General features: G+C 41.0%; 1 protein-coding gene across 1 annotated transcript; it reads left to right on the top strand.

Moving 5' to 3' along the window:
- Positions 1 to 308: 308 nt before the first annotated feature.
- Positions 309 to 16,857, top strand: NTMT2 (N-terminal Xaa-Pro-Lys N-methyltransferase 2; the record flags this gene model as incomplete). The annotated part of the gene is made up of 4 exons (XM_082002870.1): positions 309 to 577; positions 7,961 to 8,136; positions 13,685 to 13,934; positions 16,583 to 16,857. The coding sequence occupies exons 1-4, from the start codon at positions 334 to 336 to the stop codon at positions 16,855 to 16,857; spliced, it is 945 nt and encodes a 314-aa protein (XP_081858996.1). The 5' UTR covers positions 309 to 333.
- Between the last annotated feature and the right edge of the window lie 6,958 nt (positions 16,858 to 23,815).

Consider the following 23,815-nt stretch of genomic DNA (forward strand, 5'->3'; position numbering starts at 1 on the left):
CGACCCTGTGAGATATAAAAGAGGGAGATGGGAGATTCTGGATAATATCTGAGTTCCTTTGAAGTGAAGGCTGAACAGATTAGGAAAAGTGTAATTGAATTAAAGCCTCTCTTTTTTGGAGTAGATATACTTTTACCCTGGCTAAGCAATTTCCTGGCTGAGTTTTTTATCACTTCCCAGCACCTGCTCGTTTCAGAGGGTGACACTCCAGAGATTACTCTGAGCCAGTGCCAACAGCCAGCATTTCTCACTCGCCTCTCGCCCGCCTCCACCCCCTGCACTGCTCTAGACACACACCCCCATATAGAATGACAGCACATTGCCACAATTTAAATGACATTGTCACTGCCTCCTTGGAAGGACAGGTCCTCCAGAGAGCACCAGCCACAACAACTGTCCACTCTTGCAAAAAAGGTCTTCATCATGGCGTATAAAGCAGCACATTTGGCTTTTAAGTCACGCTGGCACAAGACAGATGAAGAACTCTGTCGGCACAGCATGTCCTTTGTCTTGCATAAGGCAATCCAAAATGACTTCTTTCAGAGTTACCTTTATCTGCTGGAAAAGCTTCCCCTGGGTGAGTAGCTGGTGGGCAGGAGCGTCTGTGTGAGTGTGTGACCGTGTTCCAGAAAGACATATCATGTTAGATGGCGGAGTGCAGACTCATTAATGACAGCAAGTAGTAGCTTTGAGAAGACCTGATAGAGAGAATAGTGCTAGCTATAAACCATTAGGTATTCTCTCTTTCAGCTGCCTCTAATTCAGTATTCTGTTGTTTTGTCTAAATACTCCAGATTGTTAGAGGAGGGCAAGGGAAGGACCACAAGAGGGAAAGGAAGTTTGTTTTCTGGCTGATGATACTTTTTTTTGTGACTGTTTAAATAAAACGTATTGACCTGTTGGGAACTTGGAAGGACAAATGCAAAACTAGCAGAGCTGACAGGCCTTACTTTCTGTTGCCTGATATCTGTTTTGTTATCATTCATGTGTCCTTAGCCTTGTCATACGTATTGTTTTGGACAAGTGCTTGAAAGGTAATAATTTTTAGCTTTTTTTCCAAGAGTCTCTGTAATCCAGATCTCTGCAGCAGGGTGTCTAACCTACTGTTTGTTATCTGGGAGGAAGATGCTTACAAAATGTTTGTTTATAGCCAAATTTCAGTGAAAGCCTCTGGTAGTGGATGCCAAGACATTTTTTTTTTCTAGTTGCAGAAAAGGAACGTTCATTTCTTATGAAAATTTGACCCTGAATAAGAAACAAAATTTCCCCAAGACAATATAGCTAAAAAATAGATTTGACTTGATTCTGTATTATGTTAGCATTGACTTTTTAAGCAGAATTATTCAGCCTCCACTCAATGTTAGAATTGGAGGAATTTAAGATTGAAAGTATGTGCCTGTGCGACCTGTTAAATGGCTGTTCACAGTGAATTCTTGAGGGCTTCTTCCTCATTGAAAGATCCATTTAGGCTAGTGCATTATCTTACCTGATTATGTGAAACTATACAGACGCCAGTGAGAACTCTACTTAAGATGCTAGAATTCATGAGTCCTGTAAAGAGAAAAAGCATTTCCATGTCATCATAGTATTTTGATGTGGCTTTTCACATACAGCAATATCTACAGCTATCTAAAATGAAACATGGAAGATAAATACTCCTATCCCTAATGCTAGGAGGCTATGAACGGTGGAAAGGAAGGAAAGACAGAAAGGAAGGGAAGTTAATTATAGGTCAATGTAATCTCAAGAAGTCTATGAAAATGTTATTCTTTCATTTGTTTTGAAAATAAACACAACATTATACAAACTGAGAGAGTTGCCTACAATGTAACTGTTAGTCTAAGTACTAATAGAACATTTTAAAGCTAGAGGGTACCATTATGAATATCTAGCTTAGAATTTCACATAAAAGTTCCTGCATCATGCTTGTAACTTATGACTGGGTCACAGTATATATTTATGAAGACAGAAATACCTTGGTTTAAGGGCTGCAAATGACTGAGAATCCATCAGTCCATCATTAAGCTGTTTCCAGGCCTAATTGCTTCACTCTTGTAAAACTATATTTTATTTCATGTCTGAATTTTATTTGAATTTCCATTCCCAGCCAATAAACTTCATAAAATGTTCCTATCAGACTAAGGATCCCCTCTGCCAGGTTTTTCATTACCCAAATCATTAAAATTTCATTAAAGAGCTTTCAAGCTTATTGCCAGTGTAACCAAATTAGTTTGACTCCATGGAAAAGGCACTGTGAGTCCAGCATTCATGTGAACATGCAGTATGTCTGTTACTCCATGGTTATCGTCCTGGAGTAAAAGCATATGTAAGGACAGGTACTGTGGGGTAGCTCGTACTTTATGAATATACACATCCAGGAAACTTCACAGCATGCTAGGATGTCGCAATCTGGATGGGTGGACAATCAGATAGGTAAAAAGTGGTTGGGTGATTAGGCTCAGAAAGTTGTCGTCAGATCTTGAGGTCAGTGGAGTACCGCAAGGGTCTGGCCTGGGACCTGTCATGTTTAAAATCTTTATCAGTAACCTGGAGGAGGTGAAGGACTGCTTGCTCATCATATTTGCAGATTGTGGCCAACTGGCAGGACTTGTCAGTTCTAGGTCAGGACTGCCATCCAGAGGCACCTAAATAGGCTGTAGGAAAGAGACAGTGGGAACCTGGTGAAGTTCAGTTTCAGTGAAATATAAAGGCAAATGCCAAGACCTGCACCTGGAAAGGAAGAACCTTTGGCAACAACAACACGCCTGTGCAGTGGCTCTCTGGAGAGCAGGCCTGCAGATAGGGTTTTGGTAGACAGCAACTGAACATGAACCAGTGTGTCCTGGCAGCAAAGGCAGCCAGCAGTATCCTGGGCTGTACTAACAAAAGCGTAGCTTGTTGATCAAGGGAGGTGATTATCGCCCTTTATGCAGCAGTCATTAGACTATATGCATGGAGTCTTGAACTCCCAATGCAGTTGGATGACCTCCAAGGTGGTGAGGGAACTGGAGCACATGCCCTGTGAAGAGAGACCTAGGGAACGGGGCATGTTCAGACAGAAGAGGCAGCTTCAAGGAGACCAAATACCAGCCTGCCAGTACCTACAAGAAGATCATGAAGAAGATGGAGCTGAGCTTTGCACAGTGGTGTGAGGCAGGATGACAAGAAACAGTGGCCATAAATGGAAACAAAAGAAGTTCAGACTGAATATAAGGAAGAACTCTTTCCCTGTGAGGACAGTCAGGCATTGGAACAGGTTGCCCAGCGAGGTCATACAATTCTGCATCACTGGAGGCTTTCAAAACCTAGCTGAATAAAGTCCCAGAGAACCTCATCTGACCTCATGTCTGTCCCTGCTTTGAGCAGAAGTTTGGACTACAGACCTCCTTAGGTGCCTTCCAACCTGGATTATCCTGTGATCCAATGCTTTCTGTGATGGAGAGGACAGAATGTGGCAGGTCTGAACATCTCTACAGAATGCCATTTTCTGGTTCAGTTCAGAGTGGAACTGAGCAGAATCAACTGAACTTTTCAGGCTTCAAGACTAACTCCAGATACCTCTGTGTAAACAGTATTAAACAACTAAAGCAACACTAAGACTGTGACCTAGCAGGGTAGTTAAACGTGTGCTTAACCCTAAGCATGAATAATGACACTGAAATCAAGCCTCACATTGAAACTTGCAGTGCAGCCCAGGGTCAGCAAGGTAGAAAGTTTGCTTCAAGCTATGCTAAGTCCACACTCCCCCCACTCCATTGCTAGCTTCAGTGGTAGAGCACTTAGGCATGTTTACCTATGAACTGAGCATATCTGGTATCACAGCCTGCTAAAAGAAACATGTCACTTTTACAGACCACGGTAACGTTTATAAATAAAAGACATGAGTAACTTTAGGCCCTGATCCAACAATGTACTTAAATGGGTGTGAATGCCCTTAAGCCCAGTGGACTTTAATGGAGCTATTCAGATGCTGGAAATTATGCATGTGTTTATATGGGCCATGGGACTTGGTGCCAGTGGGTGAGATCTGCAGTGGAAAATTCAGATGATCAGACCATAGAGACAAATACTCCCGTGTGTGAAGCATGTGTCTGTAAGTAAAATCTGCTTTGGGCGTGGGCTGATGTTCATCCTCTATAAAACAGGTTTTAAAAACAGGTTTTAAATGGTTCTTTGACCACAGTAGAGAGGTGAATTCTACCCTGTACCCAGATAAATTATTTTTCGACTGATGCACAAAGCAGATGTTGCATTTAAAAGGGAATACTCCGCCAAACTGGAATTAGTTCAGTATCTTGCAGAAAGCAGTTGGAGCCGCAAAATAATGTTCACAAATAAAAACTTCAAAAGAATTACTTGCAACATTTACTTCTGTCAGGAAATTTAGCTGAGTAAACCCTGCAACCAAGAACCGTAAGACAGTCTACTGCAGGTTGGGACTGCACCTGGTCTTACGTATTAAGCGGTCCATTTCTCTAGAGGTTTAGATCAGATGCACTGGGAAACAATTGACTGATCCATAAGAAAATACTAGAGATAAAATTTTGGATTTTGCAGGGCAAAAAGGCTTAGATAGATACTCTCTATCTATTCCAGGGGCTGGCATTCAGGTGTAGGTCACCACTCTGCATCCAGACTGTGTTTGCAGCAACTGAAAATAATTAACAACTCATGACACTGGAGTGACCTTTAGGGACCCAGTTCCTGTGCGTGGCCTGCTTTTGCAGGGGGGTTGTTTTAACCATCTCGACTTGAGGGACTTACCGGTAGATTCAGCTGAGGGACTGTGTGTGCCATGAAAAAAGTTTCTTCTTACTTTACTAGAAACACGTTTCTGATGTTAAACCTTACAAGTTACCTGCCTTAACACTGAAAACCTTGTCTGTGAAAAATGTCTGAGAGACTTGCAGCCTCCATCATCCTATCCTGCCTATGCTCTACTTTGCAAAGTTTGTTGAAATCAGGCTGTATATCTGTAACAGACCTCACAAGTATTTAATTTCCTGATGCATGAGATAGTCCCACATGTGTCATAGAAAGGGAGATGCCTCTGGCTAGACAGGTCCTGTGATGAGGGGGAAGCATGCTGGAGCTGAGCTGCAACACGAACTGCCACCAAGGACATATGTGTGCCTCCTCACGCTTCTCTTTTGGGGTAGATTCCTGCAAGCTGGCAAACCTTCTCCCTCTGGTCCTGCTGCTGCAAGCCCACATGCCAGGCACAGCTGCAAGGCAGATCAGAGGTGAGGTTGATTGGCTGTGTCTGGAAAATTGGGTTGTGCATTAGGAGAGTTGGCAGTGTTGCAAATTCGTGAGGGAGAGGAGTAACACTGAGGGAACAAGAGGTGGAAATCATCTCTTTAGATTGCACACTGCATGAGTGAGACTGTGGGTCCACAGGAGAAGACTGGGTACAGTGCCACCCTTTACATTAGGATGCCTTCAGGTGGGAGACTTGCATAAAAAGATCTTTGCAAAGTTTGATGCATAGAGAAGACCTTATGGACGCTAGCCCAGAGCTGGTTTCGCATGCCAGCATGTAAGGCAGGGCTCTGCGGCCCCAGGTGGCCCGGGAGGAGCTGCAGTCAGCTGGTGTATGCATGCAAGTCCTGGCAGGCATTCTGCAAGCCTGATACTGGTTCCGAGTGAGAAGTCTGAGAGCACACACTACAGATCTGATATCCTGAGCAGCATATCATCCCCATGTGTTGCCTTGGGTCAGGCTCATGTTTTGAGTAGAAGGACTCTGAATATTTGTTGTTCATGCTGCCAGCTGCCTGCAACACCCTGTCCTAGTGTGCAGACAGCCTGTAAATGCCTTTCCTTTCAATCTAGCAAAACAGGATAAATCACTGTCCCTTGATAGGTCCATTAAACAAGCCCTAGAAATCATCACTGGAGTCTTATGTGGAAGATCTTGCAAAGGCATCATGCAGGAATTCAGTTCTGTTCTGGAGAGGCTGGCACCTGAAATGGAGAAAAAAGAGACACAGAGAAAACAAGATGGTGCCACTCCCAGGGGAAGATGAAGATCATTTCCTGGAAGAATCACAGCCACCGATGGACTCTTTTTCCAGGCTCTGGGAGCCACCCTGGCCATGTGCTGGGGATTGCCGGCTGCCCCCTTCGTATTAATTTCTTCAGCTAAATGGTTTCTTCTGAGTATGTGAATATAATCAGTGGAGTGTGTAAAACTCCCAGGTTTGACCCTTGCTGGGCTCAGTGCTTCTTGTGGTATAAATTTCTCAGGCATAACATAAATGTGTAATGGATTAAAGCTTTAATAGTATCCGTTCAGCAGTTGACTTAAGCAGGTGATGACAAGAGGGGCTGGTAATGCTGCTTTTGTTGGATGAAGGATATGCTGGGCATGCTGCTTATGTGTAACCCAATAGCACTATTCTGTTCTGAGTGGTCCTTGGTGGTAATTATTCCCCATCCTACTTCCTTTGTCCCCCCCTCATTTGCCTCCAAAATGTCATTCTCCTGCTGAGGATGGGCAGGCACACACTTATCATTCCCTGCTGAGCTTGCTTGCCCTCAATAAATACATTCCAGGCTTATATTCAGGGCCTCTGGCCTAGCTCTCATCCTCTGCATGGAGGGCATAATTCCTGTTTGCCAGCTGCCGTAAGGAAGGCATGGTCTGTTCAGACTCTTCCCAGCAGCCACCAGCAGTGCTCCCGTGGAAGATAAAGGATGCAGTGACAAAGCACTGCTCTCTGGTCCTTCTGTGTACGCAGCTAGCAGGGAGCTCTCCCTTTCTGTTTTTCTGTTGTCACCAAAAGGTGTTTGCTGCTGGATCATTTCCAGTTCCTCGAACATGCTGGGAATCTTCAGCAGAGCTGGTCTCTCACTGCAAGGTGGTGCTTGCAAAGACTTGTTCCCAGTGTGACTCCATCTCTTCTTATTGCTTAGCTTTCACAGGCAGGCTTGTAGTTGTGTGTTTGTTGGAAGGTCTCTCGTACACACAGGAAAATGCCTGGACACCTGTATGCGCACATGAGACAGAGCTGCTGGCTTCCAAGCAAACTGTGTATGGCCTGCCTCAATCCAAACTTCTGAGCTGCAAAACACAACAACTTTTGATATGCTGATGCACGTCAAGTATAGAAACATCCAGGATGGGGAGGATAGACCTCAGGTTTTTAAAGAACAGGGGAAAGTAGCCCTTTACCCAGCAAAGCTCACAGATTTTAATAAAACAGCTTCAAACTTGTGATTGCTGTACATTAGCAGCAAAATAGTCAAGCAGTGAAAAGAAACATCTAAGCCTCTGGCACCCAGGAACTTTCCAGTATATCACCCACTGATTATCTTGCTCCTTGATCTGTGACAGATGAAAATTTAGAACTGTCTCTTCTAAATTTTCTCCCCGCCCTGTATACTCATTTAGTCCTGAAACTACCATCTGCTCTTTGGTTCAGCTTACTTGCAGTGCCACAGAGTGTACAGTATCACTAAAAATAAACCAGAGCAAGTGCCTCATTCATCCACTCTCTTCTTGGTGCACCCTCCATGCAGCTGTCAGTGGCTAGAAAGCATATAAGGAAATCTGCAGAACAGTTCGGTTTGTGATAGTGGAAATGATGACCCAGCATAGCAATAAATGCCGCCCACAGCTTTTCTGGGAGCAAATCAAGCCCCTTACTCTCTTTGGCATGCATGTTCACTTCAAACTTTACATGATTTTTCACTGACATGAAAACATAGTGTGATGACCGAAATTATGCCTGAGCCTGGGAGGCACTGAATTTGCCCAAGGAGGGGCTGTATCCCTTCAAGGTCTTGCAGGATTAAACCCAACACCTTTCCTTCCACCTTTGCTTTAGAAACAGAGGTTTGGTGATTTGAAGTCTCAACTTAAGTTTATAGATCTTCGCCATCATGCCTTCAGAGCAATAAACTAAACCAGAAATATCTGTCACTAACAATAAAATAGTGATTTATCTGCTTGCAGTGAAACTTTACGCTTTGACAAGTCAAGTTATCAATGGGGAGATGCAGTTCTACGCCAGGGCCAAACACTTCTACCGGGAGGTGCCAGCCACAGAAGAGGGCATGATGGGAGACTACATTGAGCTCTCCAATACAGACATTGAATCCTCCAGGGAGTTTCTCAGGAAGTTTGTTGGGGTGAGTCATTTAATCCCATGTTCTGCAAGAAACAGTGGTGATGTGTCATAAATGACATGCACTGTGCCCATTTACATATATTTTAGATGGCACCATATGTCATATTTGATAGACAGTCACAGGTCATAACTGACTCTCATTTGGTCTAGTAATGTGTTCTGCCAGGTCATGCATCATCATGAGTATACATTTTGCCTGGCCTTAAGTCATTATTTACCTGTTTTGCATCCTTTTCTTATGCTCCAAAGCTGCAAAGAGGATTGTGCAAGGAGTTCTTATAGCTGTGTTTGGGTGGGAGATTAATTCTCAGTGCAGGACTGGGACCTTTCATGATAAAGTCCTTGCTGGCTTCAGTGGGAGATTGTCTGTGCAAATTCCTGCAGTCCATTTGGGAAAGTAGCTGAGACTAAATGCCAAGTTTCTGTTTTGCCTATTTATAGATGTTTCTGAGAATGCTGCAACAAAAACCAGCCCTCCTCTCTCCCTGCCCCAAACATTAGGAGTATATAGAATAAGCTACCCATTAGGAAAAATATTTTTTTCTTGAACATTCCTGTGTCACTGGGCACCTTTGCAGGCAGATTTCTAAAGGTCTGTAAACATCTTTAAACGTCTGCTTTGACCTGAGTTACAAAGAGATGCCAAGTGGGATTTTAAAAGCACCTACAACAGCAATATCACTTTGGCATTTAGGTTTCTGAAAATCCTGTTAATGCCTAAATATGTTTTTGGGAATCTGCAAATCTTTAAAAGTGTGGCCGGATGGTTTTCTGACTGCCCTTGCCTCTTCCCAAGGGAAAAGCCCACTAAATTAGCTCAACAACAGTATTGGATGCTAAAGAATCCACAAAGCTGCAGGAAAACAAATTTCTTCAGTTCTCCTGCTCGCTAAAGGACTAGTTCTATATAATTCTACCATAGATCTTTCATTTTCTGCTTAAACGTACAAATTTGGGGTAGCCAGATGACCTTTTCTTAGCCTTAATGATCTGCAGTAAGAAAAAAAGCTCAATAGGTTACTTAGATGTTGTGTATAAAAAAAGGGCACAGTTTAAATGGATTGGGGTGGAAAATGAGCATGGCTTAACAACAGACAGAAATCCTGTATAGCAGTGAAGGACAACTGATGGCAAAGTTTGCTATACCTGGTAGAGGGAGGCTTTTGGGGCAGTGAGACAGCAAAACACAGGTGAGCAGCTGCATTTTTTAAATTAACAATCATTTGTATTAATGCTAATGCAAAAAGGCTTCACAGCATTTCAAAGCTTCGCTGTATCAGGCTTTCTACAAACACAAAATAAAAAATACAAAGGAAGTTCAGCAAGGCAGAGGAACATGATGGTAAGATGGCATTTTCAGAAAAAATGAAATGCAGCTTATAAGCCTAGAGCCAGCTTAAGGCATATTCCTTAAATTTTACTTCAGTCTGGTTTTAAGGACATTTGTGGAATCCAAGTGGTGCGTAAGCGTGTACCTAAGAGAAGGGTTTCACAATTCCTAGATATCATATAGATTCAGTTTCCTGAACGGCAGGTTTATATCACACTGTTACGCTTTCTCCTCTCCAAGACCCAAAAAGGAAAGAACTACAGTCTGTAGTAGAGTTTCACATGCCAAAGACAAATCATACCCAATGCATCAGGTGTGATGACAGATACAAAATACTCCAGAGCAGAGTTCCTACTCCTATTATTAGCCAGGGATAGAAAGGATACTCTGAATGGCCAAGATCAAACAAGAAAAAAAAAAAAAGGAACAGAAAGGAATCTACACGTTTTCTAACTCTGATTTAGTTTGTTAAAGCCTGTCCTCTGTTGAGATACAGTCAATTGGTTATGTTACTTATGGATTATTTTCCTTTCTTATTACTGCATTTTGAATCCTACTCAACTAGATACCAATATTTACTGGCTTTCTGTAGTAGTGACTTTAATGTAAAGCTAATCTGAGTTACATCTTCCCAAGTTTGTGGCTCTATGAATAATTTTTTTTTTCCAATAAGACAATCAAGATAGAAAAAAGCAATTTTCTTCACTCTAATATAAACTATACTTTCTTTTTTAAACAGAAGTTTAACAAAATAAGAAAATAGGAAAATTAGTTTCAGATCAGCTGAAAATCTTTCACTTAAATTTTTTTATTGTTTTACCCTCTGAAAAACTTTTCCCTTTGTTTTCAAGACATAAGTCAGTTCCAAAATGAAAAATGCTGTTTAGAAATGAAAAGTTGACAAGTTTTTTTTTTCCTTGAAAGTCATGAAAAAGAAGTATCTTGACATTTTCAACATTTTTTCCCATGTTTTTTGGCTATAACTATTCTCTAGATTTGAAATATCAATTTCACAGAGAGTTTTATTCTTCAAAAACTTTATTTTCTGGCAAAACTGGTGCTCCTTAAAAAACAGTTGCCCAGTTCCACTCAAATTACCCCTCTTGAGTTAGTTTGGCTGGTGTGGAAATGCCACACAGTGACATTTCCCTTACATGACTGATGTTGCATACCTTCATGTATGGCATTTCTTAGCATGATTCTTAGCACCACTGTAAACTGAGCTACAGATTTCTTTACCGTTGGAGAATTTATCTTGCCTGGGCACATGGAAGGAATTACAGAAAAGACTAAGGACTTCACTTATATTTTAGCCTGTCTCCTTCCCAGGCGAGTCAAACTGAGTTAAAAGTGCCACTGTGCTCAAGTTAAGAGGTTTTATGTGTGTGTGGGCAGAACTCAAACCAAGAGCAACATTACTTGAGCCAGCAGTTCTGTACAGACAAGCTATAGGCTGTCTTAGGTACAGTCATACTTATGGTTATCAGCAGAGCTATAGCACTGCTTATTTATGGCAATGTATTAATGCCAGTTAAAGCTGTGATGTCCACCTAGACACTGTGTTTTCAAGTGCCTAATCTGGAGGTACTGTATAAAAAAGGAAATAAAGAAACAAATCCATTAATTCAGGAACAGTTGTGAGCTATAGGTTTGTGAAATAATACAGACAGAGATTATATGAACTTTATAGCTCCCTTTCTGCTCGAAACTCTTTCTCCCTTTCTTGCTCTCAGTTCATCTGCCTCATTGGTTACTTGCTGAAAAGCTTCTTGAAAGTGATTTTTCTCCTGTTTGATGAGGGGGGTGGATAAGATGTTGTTGAAAACCTGATTTTTATTTTTTTTCAATTTAGAAAGAAAAACACTGTGATTTTTACCTATTTCTTGAACTCTGATTTCTTTTTTATCTTACATATCTACACTGCCTTTCTGCCCTTCCAAGACCTGAATTAGCATCAGGAACATACACCACAACTCTTTTATCCCTAAGGAAATTTGAGAGTGCCCTATTTAGCTTACAGAAGAATTTTTGGGTGTGTATGTGTCCTCAATGACAGTGATTCTGAGCCATGGGAAGCAGGTAATCAGAGGAGCAGTCAATCTTAAATTTTGAAACCTGTTCTGGCTTAAAATTTTCACTGTACTATTTTTTTAAATAAGGAGTCTGATTCCGAACTCAATTAGGCTTTTGGGAAAATGATTGCCTTCCAAAGAAAATGTTAATACTCTGTCAAAGCTCTGAGCACTTCCAAACTGAAAATATATTAGCTGAACATGGAATTATGTCAACATTTTCATTACAAACGGAGCCATAGTGCTTCACAGGGCTTCTCAACTGACAGACTGATGCTCTTGCTCCCTTTCAGCAAAGTGTGGGATCAGGCTTCATCTCCTGTGATTGTTCCCTTTCCTTCTTCCTGATGGCAAATGGAGATGTGTCATCAAAGATCTTTGCCGTGACACATCATGAGAGATGAATTCCCAGTTTCGAGTGAGGTACTGCGACTATAGGTTCTCTGAAACTGTCAAAGAAGTTATATGTCTTTTTGTTGAATTCTGTTAGTATACATTAGTAAATCAACCTGGTTTTCTCACCAGCTTTCTCAAAGATTTTTACTTAATCACATGAGTGTAGGCCTGTATATATCTGCCAGCAAACAATGTGGAAATCCACCTTGTAAAGTTCTAAGACACAGCTCCTTCTCCTTTCATGAACTCCTTGTTAGAGCTTAGTCTGGTCCTCAGTAAAAGCCACATGCTCCTAAGCGCAGCCTGTGAATGAAGAATGGCTCACATTTTCTGGGTAACTACAAACAGGTAGTCTCCAGAGTCCAATAGGGTTGAAGGCTTGTGGACTCTTGCACACATCAGGAGATTAATCTTTATAGATATACAAATTGGGACCAGAAGCCCTGAAGACTGGTGAGAGCCTTTGAGGTCCTTGTGCTCTTTCTACAGTTACTCTATGTAACCAGATGCTCTGGCGGGCTATTCATAGTCATGTCATTGACAGTACTGTCCTTTGACCTTAATAATACACTGAATTACCCACTGAAGCAAGGCCAAAAAAGTGGTGAGTTATGTGATTTATGCTTGGTCATTACAGAGAGAGTCTCCCAATAAGCAGGAAGAGGAAGGCTCTTCCTGGGCTTATTTCTTCTAAGAGCAGTGAAGTTGCAGCAGGGACTTTGGCCCATAGCTTTCACTTCAATATTCAGTTCCAGGGGACAGGGAAAAGGTGTTTACATTTTCTTTTAATGTATTTGTTTAACTGATAAGTTTTGCCAGGGGAGCTCCAGTCCCACAGTCACTGCATGTACAGACTTAAAATTTCTGTTTTACAGAGCAGCAGCAGGCTCTTAAGAGCCTTTTTATAGCTAGAATGGAAGCTTTAGGGGTGAAATACAGCTTTCATTATAAAGCTCCTTTTATAGTGACTCATTATTTTCTCATAGACATAGCCTTTGTGCCACATATTTTCATGTCTGATCTCTGTCCAGAGATGGTATTTATGAAGAAAAAAAGAACAGTCAAGCAAAATCTACTTAATAATCTTTCTTGTCGTCATACCTGAAGAAGAAATTCTGTATATGCTCCAGTCCAAACTTTTTGAGTTTTCATAAGTTACCTACAACTCCAAGATCTTTGTTCAAACACAGCTTGTTTTGAAAACTGCACTTTGATCCCAAGGATGCTGTGTATCTGCAGAGATTGGGCACCTTGGGAGTTTGTACTGCAGAAGTTACTTCTTGCATGCAGTACTTGTTATATGCTTACTTTTTTGTTAGGCCTTTACATGGCTCAGAATGAGGCTTGTCTAGCCACATAGTTGGCTATGAGGTATAAATATTTGACAGATGATGTTGCAAGGACTTTACAAAGACCAGTGGATCTTCTGAGAAAGCTAGGAGCTTGTGAGAGATTGTGTCTCTTCTTATACCAGGCAAAAACTTACTGTACAGCAATAAATGCAGGGCTGCAATGAGGAAGTTCCATCAACAGCAGCTTGGGAACACAGCAGCCCAGCTCAGCTCACACAAAGGTACCCAAAGCTGTATTGATACTGTCCCAGGTTCTTATCAACCTTGCAACAGCCCTGCGCAAATAAGGACACAAGACATGAGGCTTGGGTGACTAAAGACCATAGTGGGTAACACAGTTGCTATGATTTTATCAGATGGTATTTTTCAGATTTCAAACTATTTTCTTGTATCCCACAGGGGGTGGGGAAAGCTGGCACCAACCGCGCCCTGGACTGCGGCTCTGGCATAGGTCGTATCAGCAAGCATGTCCTGTTACCAGTTTTCAAGAGCGTGGAACTGGTGGATATGATGGAGAATTTCCTGGCTGAGGTCCCGAACTACCTGCATGGCAAGGAGGACAGAGTAGAGATGTATTATTGCAAAAGCCTCCAGGAATTCACTCCAGCCCCACAAAGATATGATGTCATCTGGATTCAGTGGGTTTCAGGTTAGTTCAGCATGATTCATCCAGCCCAGCATCTCAGAGAACTATACAGCCTGTGCTAAAGTTTATGTTAAAAGAATGGTGCAGCTGTAAAATGATGTTCTCAAATCTTTGGGACTGCTTCCTAAAATCTCACAAGAGACTTTGGAGAGTTCTCCCCAGCTCCATGCACAGTGGGTACAAATCAGGTTGGATTTTCAGGTCACGTACTGGAGGGAGGTACATTTTCTTGGAGAGTAGTGCACCTGAGGAGTAGGCCTTATGTATGGGTTTTCTTGAGCAGGAATCCTCCTTCTTAGATGCCAAGTGCTGCAGACAGATGCATGGGGTCGGCCTCACCTGTGAGCAGGGATTTCTGAATCTGATGATTGTCCAGACTTGGGCATATTTCAGGAAACAATCTGAAAAAAGCCGTAGTGAAATCACCAATACCTATAAACCAGATCATGTCTTATACGTGCACTGATGATCAAACAGGTTCACTTACCTATGTCCCACAGTACCCCCTCATGGGTACTGTACAAGAAATACCTGCTGCTTCTCCTGCAGTCACCCCAGTGAATGCCCTGCAGCATTAAGAGCAGCAGACTGGCAATCAGATAATGTGGGCTATGTTCCTCAAAAAAAAAAGTAGTTCTTAATCTTTTCTAGAAAACTTGCTGCAGTGCCTAACTGTCCTTCCAGAAGGGTTTCCTTCTAATTTGTGAACCTAAGTGTCCGTGGTGCAGCTTCAGCTAGCAGAAGTCATTATTCTAAAGCACAAGAGGAGGCCTAAACAATTCCTTCTTTCCAAAACCCTGGAGAGAGATAGTTTCTTGCTAGGCAAAAAGAAAGGTAAAGGTAGAGAGATTAGCACAGGAGATGGTTTTATTCAGAAACACTTATCTGTCATCTACACATAGTCTTAAAAAGTAATGATACTGAGCTTCTTAGAACAGGTCTTTATAGCTGTACAAGCAAATTGCTTCAGAACAGTATCATTATCCTTTGTATTTTTGCTTTTCTTGAATACCAGTCATTGCAGTAAATGTAGCTCCAGCCTCATCTTTTAAGCAAATCTGAGTCAACATGAGACTGAGTGAGCTAAGACTTTTCTGAGGCTGTGCTGATCAGCTATGTGGCTGCTAACAAAGCGAGCGTATGCCTTTTCTTTAGCATAGACACAGATCTGAATCTCCTTCCTCCATCAATTTCAATGAAATACGTAGTGATCTTAAGTACTAATCAAACTCCTGCCCCTATCTTGAATTTGTCTGCGATATAGGCCAACAAGCTCAATGCTTTTTGGTGGAGTGAGGGCAGGACTGTATAGTGTAGAGCCACACCATGAAGATCTCATTTTCTTAGGAAACTAGGCTAAAAGCTAAGTTAAGAGAGCATTAAGTTCCCAACTAGATGCTCAAAAGTTTCAATGAATCTTACCAATGCAATCTTGATTTGTCTTATGTATGAATAAGCATATGAGCCCAGGCTGTTATTTTATGAAAAAATAAAAATGCAAGTTTACATTTCATCTAGAAGTTACCATTTTCCTTCAACTTGAAAGGTATTCAGCTTTAGGCTTTGAGGCTTTTTTCTTTTTCTTTTTCTTTTTTGGGGGGGATGGTTAAAGAAACCTGACATGCTATGTCAAAATGCAGTTTTGAAATGACAACTTCCATTTATAAAAGTTTAAATCTTCCATCAAGAAAACTAAATATTTTGACTAGAAAATAGAAACTTTTTTTTTAAGTTTTTTATTCAGTTTCTGACCACCTGTCCTTGTTAATTCATTTTAGATGTTTCACATGTGAGAGCTCTCATTTTGCTCTTCTCTGAGCTCTGCACTACTGATCTCAACATAACAGAAGTATTGATCTTTGAGAAGGAAGGATAAAAAACACAATCTCAATAACACATTGAAAAAAGTACTGTTTTTAAATGTATATGGTATATGCAGAAATCACAACAATAAGGGGCGATTTAAAGAGTTTATTTGGCATTTTGGAAGGTCTTGCATTCCTCACTGGATCTTTGATCCAGAACTTCTTTGATGGGTACATAATGTTACATAAAGTTATAGAGATTTGTAGCATTAAAAGACAGAAGGGTCTGTTAGATTATCTAGTTTGACCTACTCTATATCACAAGCTGTTATATTCATTCCTTCACCCTTGTACTGAGCCAGTCATTTGTGTTCAATTAAAACATATCTTGAGAAATTCAACCATGCTTGATTTGAGGACTTGAAGAGGTGGTAAACACCACTTCTGTTGGTAGTTTCCAATGGGTAATTACTTACACTGTTAAACAGTTGTCACTTATTTCCAATATGAATTTGTTTGGCTCCAGCTTCCTGCCACTGATTCTTATTATGACTTTAACCACCAGATTAAAGAACACTTCAGCACCCAGTATTTTCTCCACTATTCCCATTGACTTCTGTCCACATCTGTTGCTACTATTAATATGCATCCTAAATATTGATTTGAGTTTGTAACTGCTGATCTTGTTGATTTGCCCACGATTTCATAATTAAATCTGGCAGGACTAGGACTTCTCCTGCAATAAATAGGATATGAAGACTCAGATCAAGGCACCATTCTGATGTGTACAGAGGGAGTCTGTTTGAATGGTTAATAGTGATCTATTTTCCATCTTTTCATCTGTAGGATATCTGACAGATAAAGATCTCCTGGAGTTTCTCATCCGGTGCCAGAATGGCTTGAAGGATAATGGTGTTATCATTCTCAAGGACAATGTAGCCAGGGAGGGCTGTATCCTGGATTGTCTGGATAGTAGTGTGATCCGAGACCTGAACATCCTCCACAGCCTCGTTGAAATGAGTGGACTCACCATCCTAGAAGAGGAGAGGCAGGAGGGATTCCCTGACCAGTGTGTCCCTGTCTGGATGCTGGCCATGCAGAAAGGCCCTGGCCATTCCTGATTGCATAGTGAGGCTGTAGAGATTGGACTATGGATGAACCGCAGGACTGGGGAGGAGAAGAGCATCTACTAGAATCCTTCTAACCATGCACTGCTACTACTACAACTCTAGGGCAGCAATTCCTAAAGGATTGGGAGAGAATTACCATTGAGCCAGCTTCTCCAGGGAATAGTCGGCTTATAAACCTGCCTGCTTCATCATTCTCTCCATTTTTAAAAGCCTTTCTAACAGCTCTTTGTCAGATCTCTCTTTCATTAAGGAGTCAATAGCAGACAAAACTCAACTAATAGAAAATAATTAGGTCTGAAGTTTCTGTAGTGGCTAATACATTTTCGAGTGTTCTGTATGAGGCATTAACAAATAAGCCTGGTTTTTACTATGGCATTTAAATCTTCTTGGAATTTAAGAAGGATCTGTCAGATCACTGAAGCAGGAAATTCAAATAACTTCTGGAAAACCTAACCCAAATTTTGACTGTCATCACCATCTGTACTTTAAAATATTTAAACCAAAAATGTAAGGAAAGTTTTATCAATTTGTTGGCATCAGCTATGCAGTTTATTTATTTTTGCATTTCTGTCAGTTTGGACAATAAGACAACCTGGTTAATTTTCCATTTTTATCTTCCTGATGTTTCTGCCATAGAACAATAGTGGTGCATAAGTGTTTTTGCACTCCAGGGGAAAATGTAGATGACAAATATATGCATGTTTGCATTGAAATTTTGTGAAAAGATTGCCCCACAAATTACATTCTGGAAAATATTTTTTCAAAATGTTCACAGTGGAAACCACTTGAAAGTTCCTCTTTATTATTCATACCACTGTAAATTTCTTTCTTTCCCACATTCAGAACAAGTCTGGCACCATATGCAGAGCTAATGGGATTTCATGGGGTGTTAATAGTAAGACTGTAAGAAGAACTAATACAGTATTGTATTAATTAACAACTGTACTAAACTGCAGAGGGTGTTAGTGTAACCCGAAAGCATCTATGATTTATATTCAAACAGCAGCTGTATAAGCCTGGATTTGAAAATACTAACACACATACAATCTCCTTAAGGCTCACAGAAATTACACATTAAGCTTCTTCTCCTCTTCATATAGGCACAGAAAGTGCTGTGGGAGGACAGAAGTTCATTTTGGAAAAAAATGCAGAATTTGAAATTCTGCTTCATTCTGAATGGGCGGAAAAAGGGAGAATTTCTAAATTCTTCATGAAGGAAAACCACACAACCACAGACTTTTCCAAGTTGATTAAAATTGTTCATTTAGAAAAAATCAAATGTTTCTTTTGAAGTGGGCTTTTAAAATAATTTGCACTTAAAATATTATTAAATGCAGTAAAAAGAAAATTAAATATGGCTTGTTCAAAATTTTAGAAATTAATGATAATGTTAGAATGGACTGTTCTGACTCTCTCAGACTCTGTCAGAATTTTTATCATGTTTTATTCCCCTGAAATGCAATTCTGGCAAAACTTATCAGACCTTTTAAAGAGTTGCGTTATGACAAACCTCCATGTTCTGATGGAAAGAGTTTCTACAGAACATCCTCCACGTGGCTGTAGGCACACTTGTCTGTGTCAAATATTGTCATCTGTGTTAGATTACCTCACATAGAAGCCTGAAGATAAGGAGATCAGGGAACCTCTCAGCTGGATTTTAGTACACTTGGCCATCCTTGGATAACAAATCTCTAGTTTTGGTTTTAATTGCATAACTCCTCTTCTCTAAGCAATATGGTTGCATATGTTGAGAATTTCCAAATCTTATCTAGTAATTGTTCTCTTAATGTGCCATCGCTAATTGTAGCATTAAGGAAAACAACCCTGGTGATTTGGTGAATATTCTGGCATGTCATATAACCTAGAAGCCTGTGGTTCCCATGACACAGATGCTTCTGGAATGTTTTGGCTAATTCTTCCATTCTAATGAACTGGTAGTGGATGTAGATTTTGTAGATAACATTGTTAAAAACCCTAGGTGAACACTTATATTCTGGAATTGTCCCCAGGACTAAGTGCTTCAAATTCCCTTTAAGCCACTACAATGCATTTATTCTGCCAAGCCTGCTAAAAGCTGATGTGATCTTTGCATGCCTGTGAGTACGTGCAGATATCTGAAGAAAACCCAGTCATTTGTTTTACAGGAAAGAGGCATCAGTCCTATAGTTAGTAACACTGGTTAGCAATAACAGGAGAGTATTTAAAAGGCCTTTATGTGGATTACAAATTAATTTGTCCTTCGCCATTTTTTCTTCCAGCCAGAGACATCTGCCATGGTGCAAAACACTTGGGGACTGCTGGAAATCCTAGTACAATCGTGTTTGTGCCAGGCATATCTGAATGGTGTTGGTCACTACAATGGTGAGAGAATGGCATTGTGGAAATAGGGAAGTAAACTATTTTATACAAATCTAAACAGCTGCCACATCTCACAGGGCAGAATATATGAGCTGTTCACATACACACTGGAGTGGGTGCAGTTCAGTAATGAGAGACGTGGTTCCAAGATATAGAATGTAAAGTGGTTTAGCATGAAAGGTAGAATATAAATGACTGGTGTTGTTACCAGTGAAATACATTTTTCAAGGTAAAAATGTTCTTCCCGTATTTTGTACAACTTTCCTATTTGAATTTCCAGAATACATTAACATAAAATGAAAATTGGTTTCCTTAACTGTGTGAGAACAGGGACAAATAAAATCTTAATTTAGTAGAAAACCCCATATTTCATGGTTCCCACATTCCTGGAAATTAATGTTTCATGGCTATGTTGCTTCCACAGTAAAATATTAAAGCTTTTCTGGTGACATAATGAATCTCAATAGTAAAGAAACACAAGCCTTCCAGGGGCTTAAATGCATGAGATTGCTGCAGACTGAATAATATTTTTGTTTCCTCCTTTTCCAAGGTATATTTTAATTCAGGAACTCCCAGTAAACCAGTGTAGGCCACCCTTAGATGTTCATGAATTTGGGTAAGGGCCATTCTTGGCTTAAAAGTTCTCTGGACTTTACCATAGGAATTATTATTATTGTTATTGTTATTATAGAATCACAAATTTCAAACAGAAGATCTTGCTCAGAAATCATCTATGTAGTTGCTCTTTGGTGTTCAAAGACTAGATAATCATCTCAGTTGCTCTGCCTTAACTTTTAGGTTATTTAAACCATGCATTTAAAGAAGTCTTTAGCTCATCAGATTGCAATGCGAGTTTGAATCCCATTTGTTTCGTGCTCATTTAAGACCTGTTCCCGATCTTGATGTTACGAGAAATTTAATCCAAGGTCAAGACCCTGGCTGAGGCAAGGTTCGCAGAACATTCACAGGGTCCTTCAAGCTCAAGCCCTCATTCACCACTGACAGGTAATTAGTGAAATATCCAATTAGTCCTTCAATCAGATGTTTCTCCTAGGCAACCACTACTCAAGTAAATGCTTAGGCAAAGTGCACAGCCCACTTCTGACATGTCACCATCAAAGCTCTTGCTAATGCTTGCTTTCCCCATATCAGATCCAGTATTTTTATTCTGTGTGACTGAAGACCAAGTATTATCTTTACTATATGAACATAAGGTTCCTTGCAAAAGAGGTCCTCAAGCCCTGACAGTAGCCCCCAAATGCTACTGCAACCCAAACACAATGTAAGGAAGCAATTATTAACAGCAGTCTGAACAGCAATCCCAACTGTGCAGCTCCAGCAACCATCAATGCTCAAGCTGTTCATGTTCTGAAGGCGACTCAGACATTACAAATATCCTTTCATTCCTAATTGGAAGAGAGCACCATCATTTTGAAACATATCACTGAATGGATGTTCTGAAATATTTTGTTTCAGAAATACTGAAATGATCATATAAAATATTTTTAGTTTGACTTTCTTCTTTGGATGTTTATGTAATCTGGTCTAAGCTGACATGTTATGTGAGATGATAATATAATACATTATATAGCACTGTAATAGTTGAACTGAAACGTTAGTTTCCTACAGAATATGCTAATAAAATCAGTACGTTCCCTGCCCCTTAATTTAGTGAAACAAGTCAGCAATTTTCAGAGGAAACAGTCATTTCGAGAGGAACAGTCCTGTCAAGAAGTATTTGCCCAAGCTCTTTTTCTCCAGATGTATCCTGTCCATTCAGACAGCTTGCAGTGTGCCTGGCCTAGGGAGCAGCCACCTTAGGCTCTTTGGCAGGCAAGAAGAAACTGTCTCCTCTGGAGCAATTCAGACCACCTCAGAGCTGAACTGGCTTGAAATAAGAGAGCCTCCCTTCTCCCTGGTGGTTGTACAATGGGACAGAAAGTGCATCCTTGTTATAACCAATTCAGCATCTTCGTTGTTAATGTCAAAAAGAAGTGCAGTGTGATCTGAGGAGCTGTGACTGTCAAAACCAGAAAAAGGCATGGACTTGGATAACCAAACACCCATTAAAAATCAAAGTTATGGTACCAAGGCACTATATTAATGGGAGCAATATGTCACTGCATAATGCCAACTGACAAAAGCTTTGCTAGTTATTCCACTGAGTGCCCTGAGTACCTTTATGCCATTCACTTGTTTTTACCATTCTCTTAATTCAGGCTCCCCAGAGCATTTACAATGGCATATCAGACAGTAGGCCTGTCCAGAAGAACTTGACTGCTATGTGTGATTAAAACCAGTTGTGTTGCATCCCATCCCTCTTCTCTTCCTTTGATGCTTCTTCCAACTTGCCAAGAAAATCCCTCCTCCACTTGCCAAAAATGATTTGTTCTCTGTGGACATCACCACATCTCACTGAAGTAAAACAGATTACCTTTGATTTTAAGAGGAGGTAATTCTGTTTATCTCAGAGCAATAACAACACGCTGTATTTCAAACATACAGGTTAATACCTGTCTCTTTCAATTGATGTCAAGTAGGCACTCCCAGACCTTTGTACCAAATAAAGCTCATGTTCTCATCATCACCATAAATAACAATTTTTGTATGACACTATACATCCCTAGACCTTGAAGCATGCGTTACCATTGTGTTTGGGATAAGGAAACTGAGGCACAGAAGGGTGATCTGGGCTGCATTACAACTTTACCTAAGTGGTAGCTGTGAGTGATTAACACCTCCACAAATCAGGCCACTACAGGAACTACAGAGTGTTTTGCAGGCAGACATAAACTTATTCTTGTTGTGCTTGGAGCAGATTGAAACAGCATGGTTGTGGTTAGCCTGCTTATTAGGCCAACCTGGTATGTCCTGCAAGGAGAGGGCTCAGGCTGAACATTGCGCCTATGAACATAAACAACTTCAGTTCCTTTCAAAGCATTGGAAGAACAACCTGGTGTATGTCTGCAGCAAAAATAAAGACAGAGAATTGGTGGAAAGTCTCTCTTCCCTGTATCTCTCTTCCAAAAATGTTGAATTTGCAGGCATTTCAACCTGTTGCAGTGTTTTCAGGCTCCCAAAACTGAGGTTTTTAGAGGCATTTGAAGGTGCAGAAGTCCTGTAAGTGCATTGTAGCTTAGCAGATAGCTATTGGTGTCTTTGAATACCCGTAGGTCTCTGAAGATTTGGCTTTGTAGGAACCTCAGCTTCACACAAGACTACGTTTTCAGAATAATCTAGGAGACCAGATTTGAAAGCATTTAAGTGCCTGTCAGTGGAGGTAGGCATCTAGAGGGATTTCTAAAGCATTTGGACAATTCAGTCAAAGTTTAGCATTAGCATGCCTTGAAAATCCCTCAGGGAGATGTAGGCATCTTAGGTACAAATAATCTCACTTGATTCGAGACACCTAACTACAGATGTCTCATCTAAGATAATTGTCTAGGCTCTCTTTGCAGTCAGTAGAGAAAAACTGGCCCATGCAGGAGACATTCATGGCAGGCCCATGCATTATGCCTGATTGTTCCCCTCTCCCCAACCTCTGATGATGCTCTGTGAATGCAAAATCCTGATTCAGAGATTGTCTCTTCCAGATCTGTAGCAGAGATTCCCAAACAGTGGCACATATGCCACAAGTGCTGCCAAGCCTCTACAGAGTAGTGGTACACAACACTTTCTGAGCAGCTTTCTACGTGCACATGTAGCCTGACACTGCTGGGAGTACCCTCAGTTCCTGCTGCCACTGCTGCTGGGGCAATACTCCAGCATGGAAATCCTCCCCCACACTCCTCCAATAACAGAATAACAAACGTACAGCATCATCAACTGCAGAAAGTAAAAAAACACAGATCTAGCTTCAGAATCTTTGTTTGGAAGATTTCTCTCCGTGTGTACACACACAGTTAACAGTTTTTGCAGATGTGTATGCATACATGTGGAATATATGGTTTGTATTGGCCAGGGTGACCTGTCGTCCTTGGAATATGTGTGGCGTGCCAGCTTTTCACAAGGCATCTGCTGCCATGGAACAGGGGCCGCTATGTAATCTGGATCCCCAGCCACATAAAGAAATGGCCCGTTTGCCAAGACAACTGTTGCTGGATCAGCATTGGATGTGATCTGCTAAGCCTAGCTCCATCCCAGGACTCCATGGCAGGATCCCTTGGGTCACACCTGGCATGTCTCACTTGTAAAGCCCACTCAGATCTGCCCTGGCCTCTTTGAATTGATGTTGCTTGTATCTCAAGCCTCTGAGTCCTGTGAGGATTTTGTAATGCGGTACATAGGATCAGCTAAGATGACGTACTGACCTTGTGGCTCCCTTCTCTATGGCTGCACATAATCACAGTGCACACCAGGGGTGAGATGCTTCTCTCCCTATTTTGGCCATCTATGAAACACTTGTCTGAGGTTAAGGTAATTGTCAAGACTTCCCGTGATTGTCACTGGGGAGAGATCAGCTCCTCCCAGAAAGCTTCTTCCCTCCTGTGATGGTTATCCCATATACTCAACTGTAGAAGGTGCCTACAGGACTATCTTAGATTCAGAGAAGTCATTCTTAGATGTCTAAGTGAGGCAAGATGAATTTCAG

Source organism: Phaethon aethereus, assembly GCF_964289735.1.
Source record: "Phaethon aethereus genome assembly, chromosome: 8".
NCBI lineage: Eukaryota > Metazoa > Chordata > Aves > Phaethontiformes > Phaethontidae > Phaethon > Phaethon aethereus.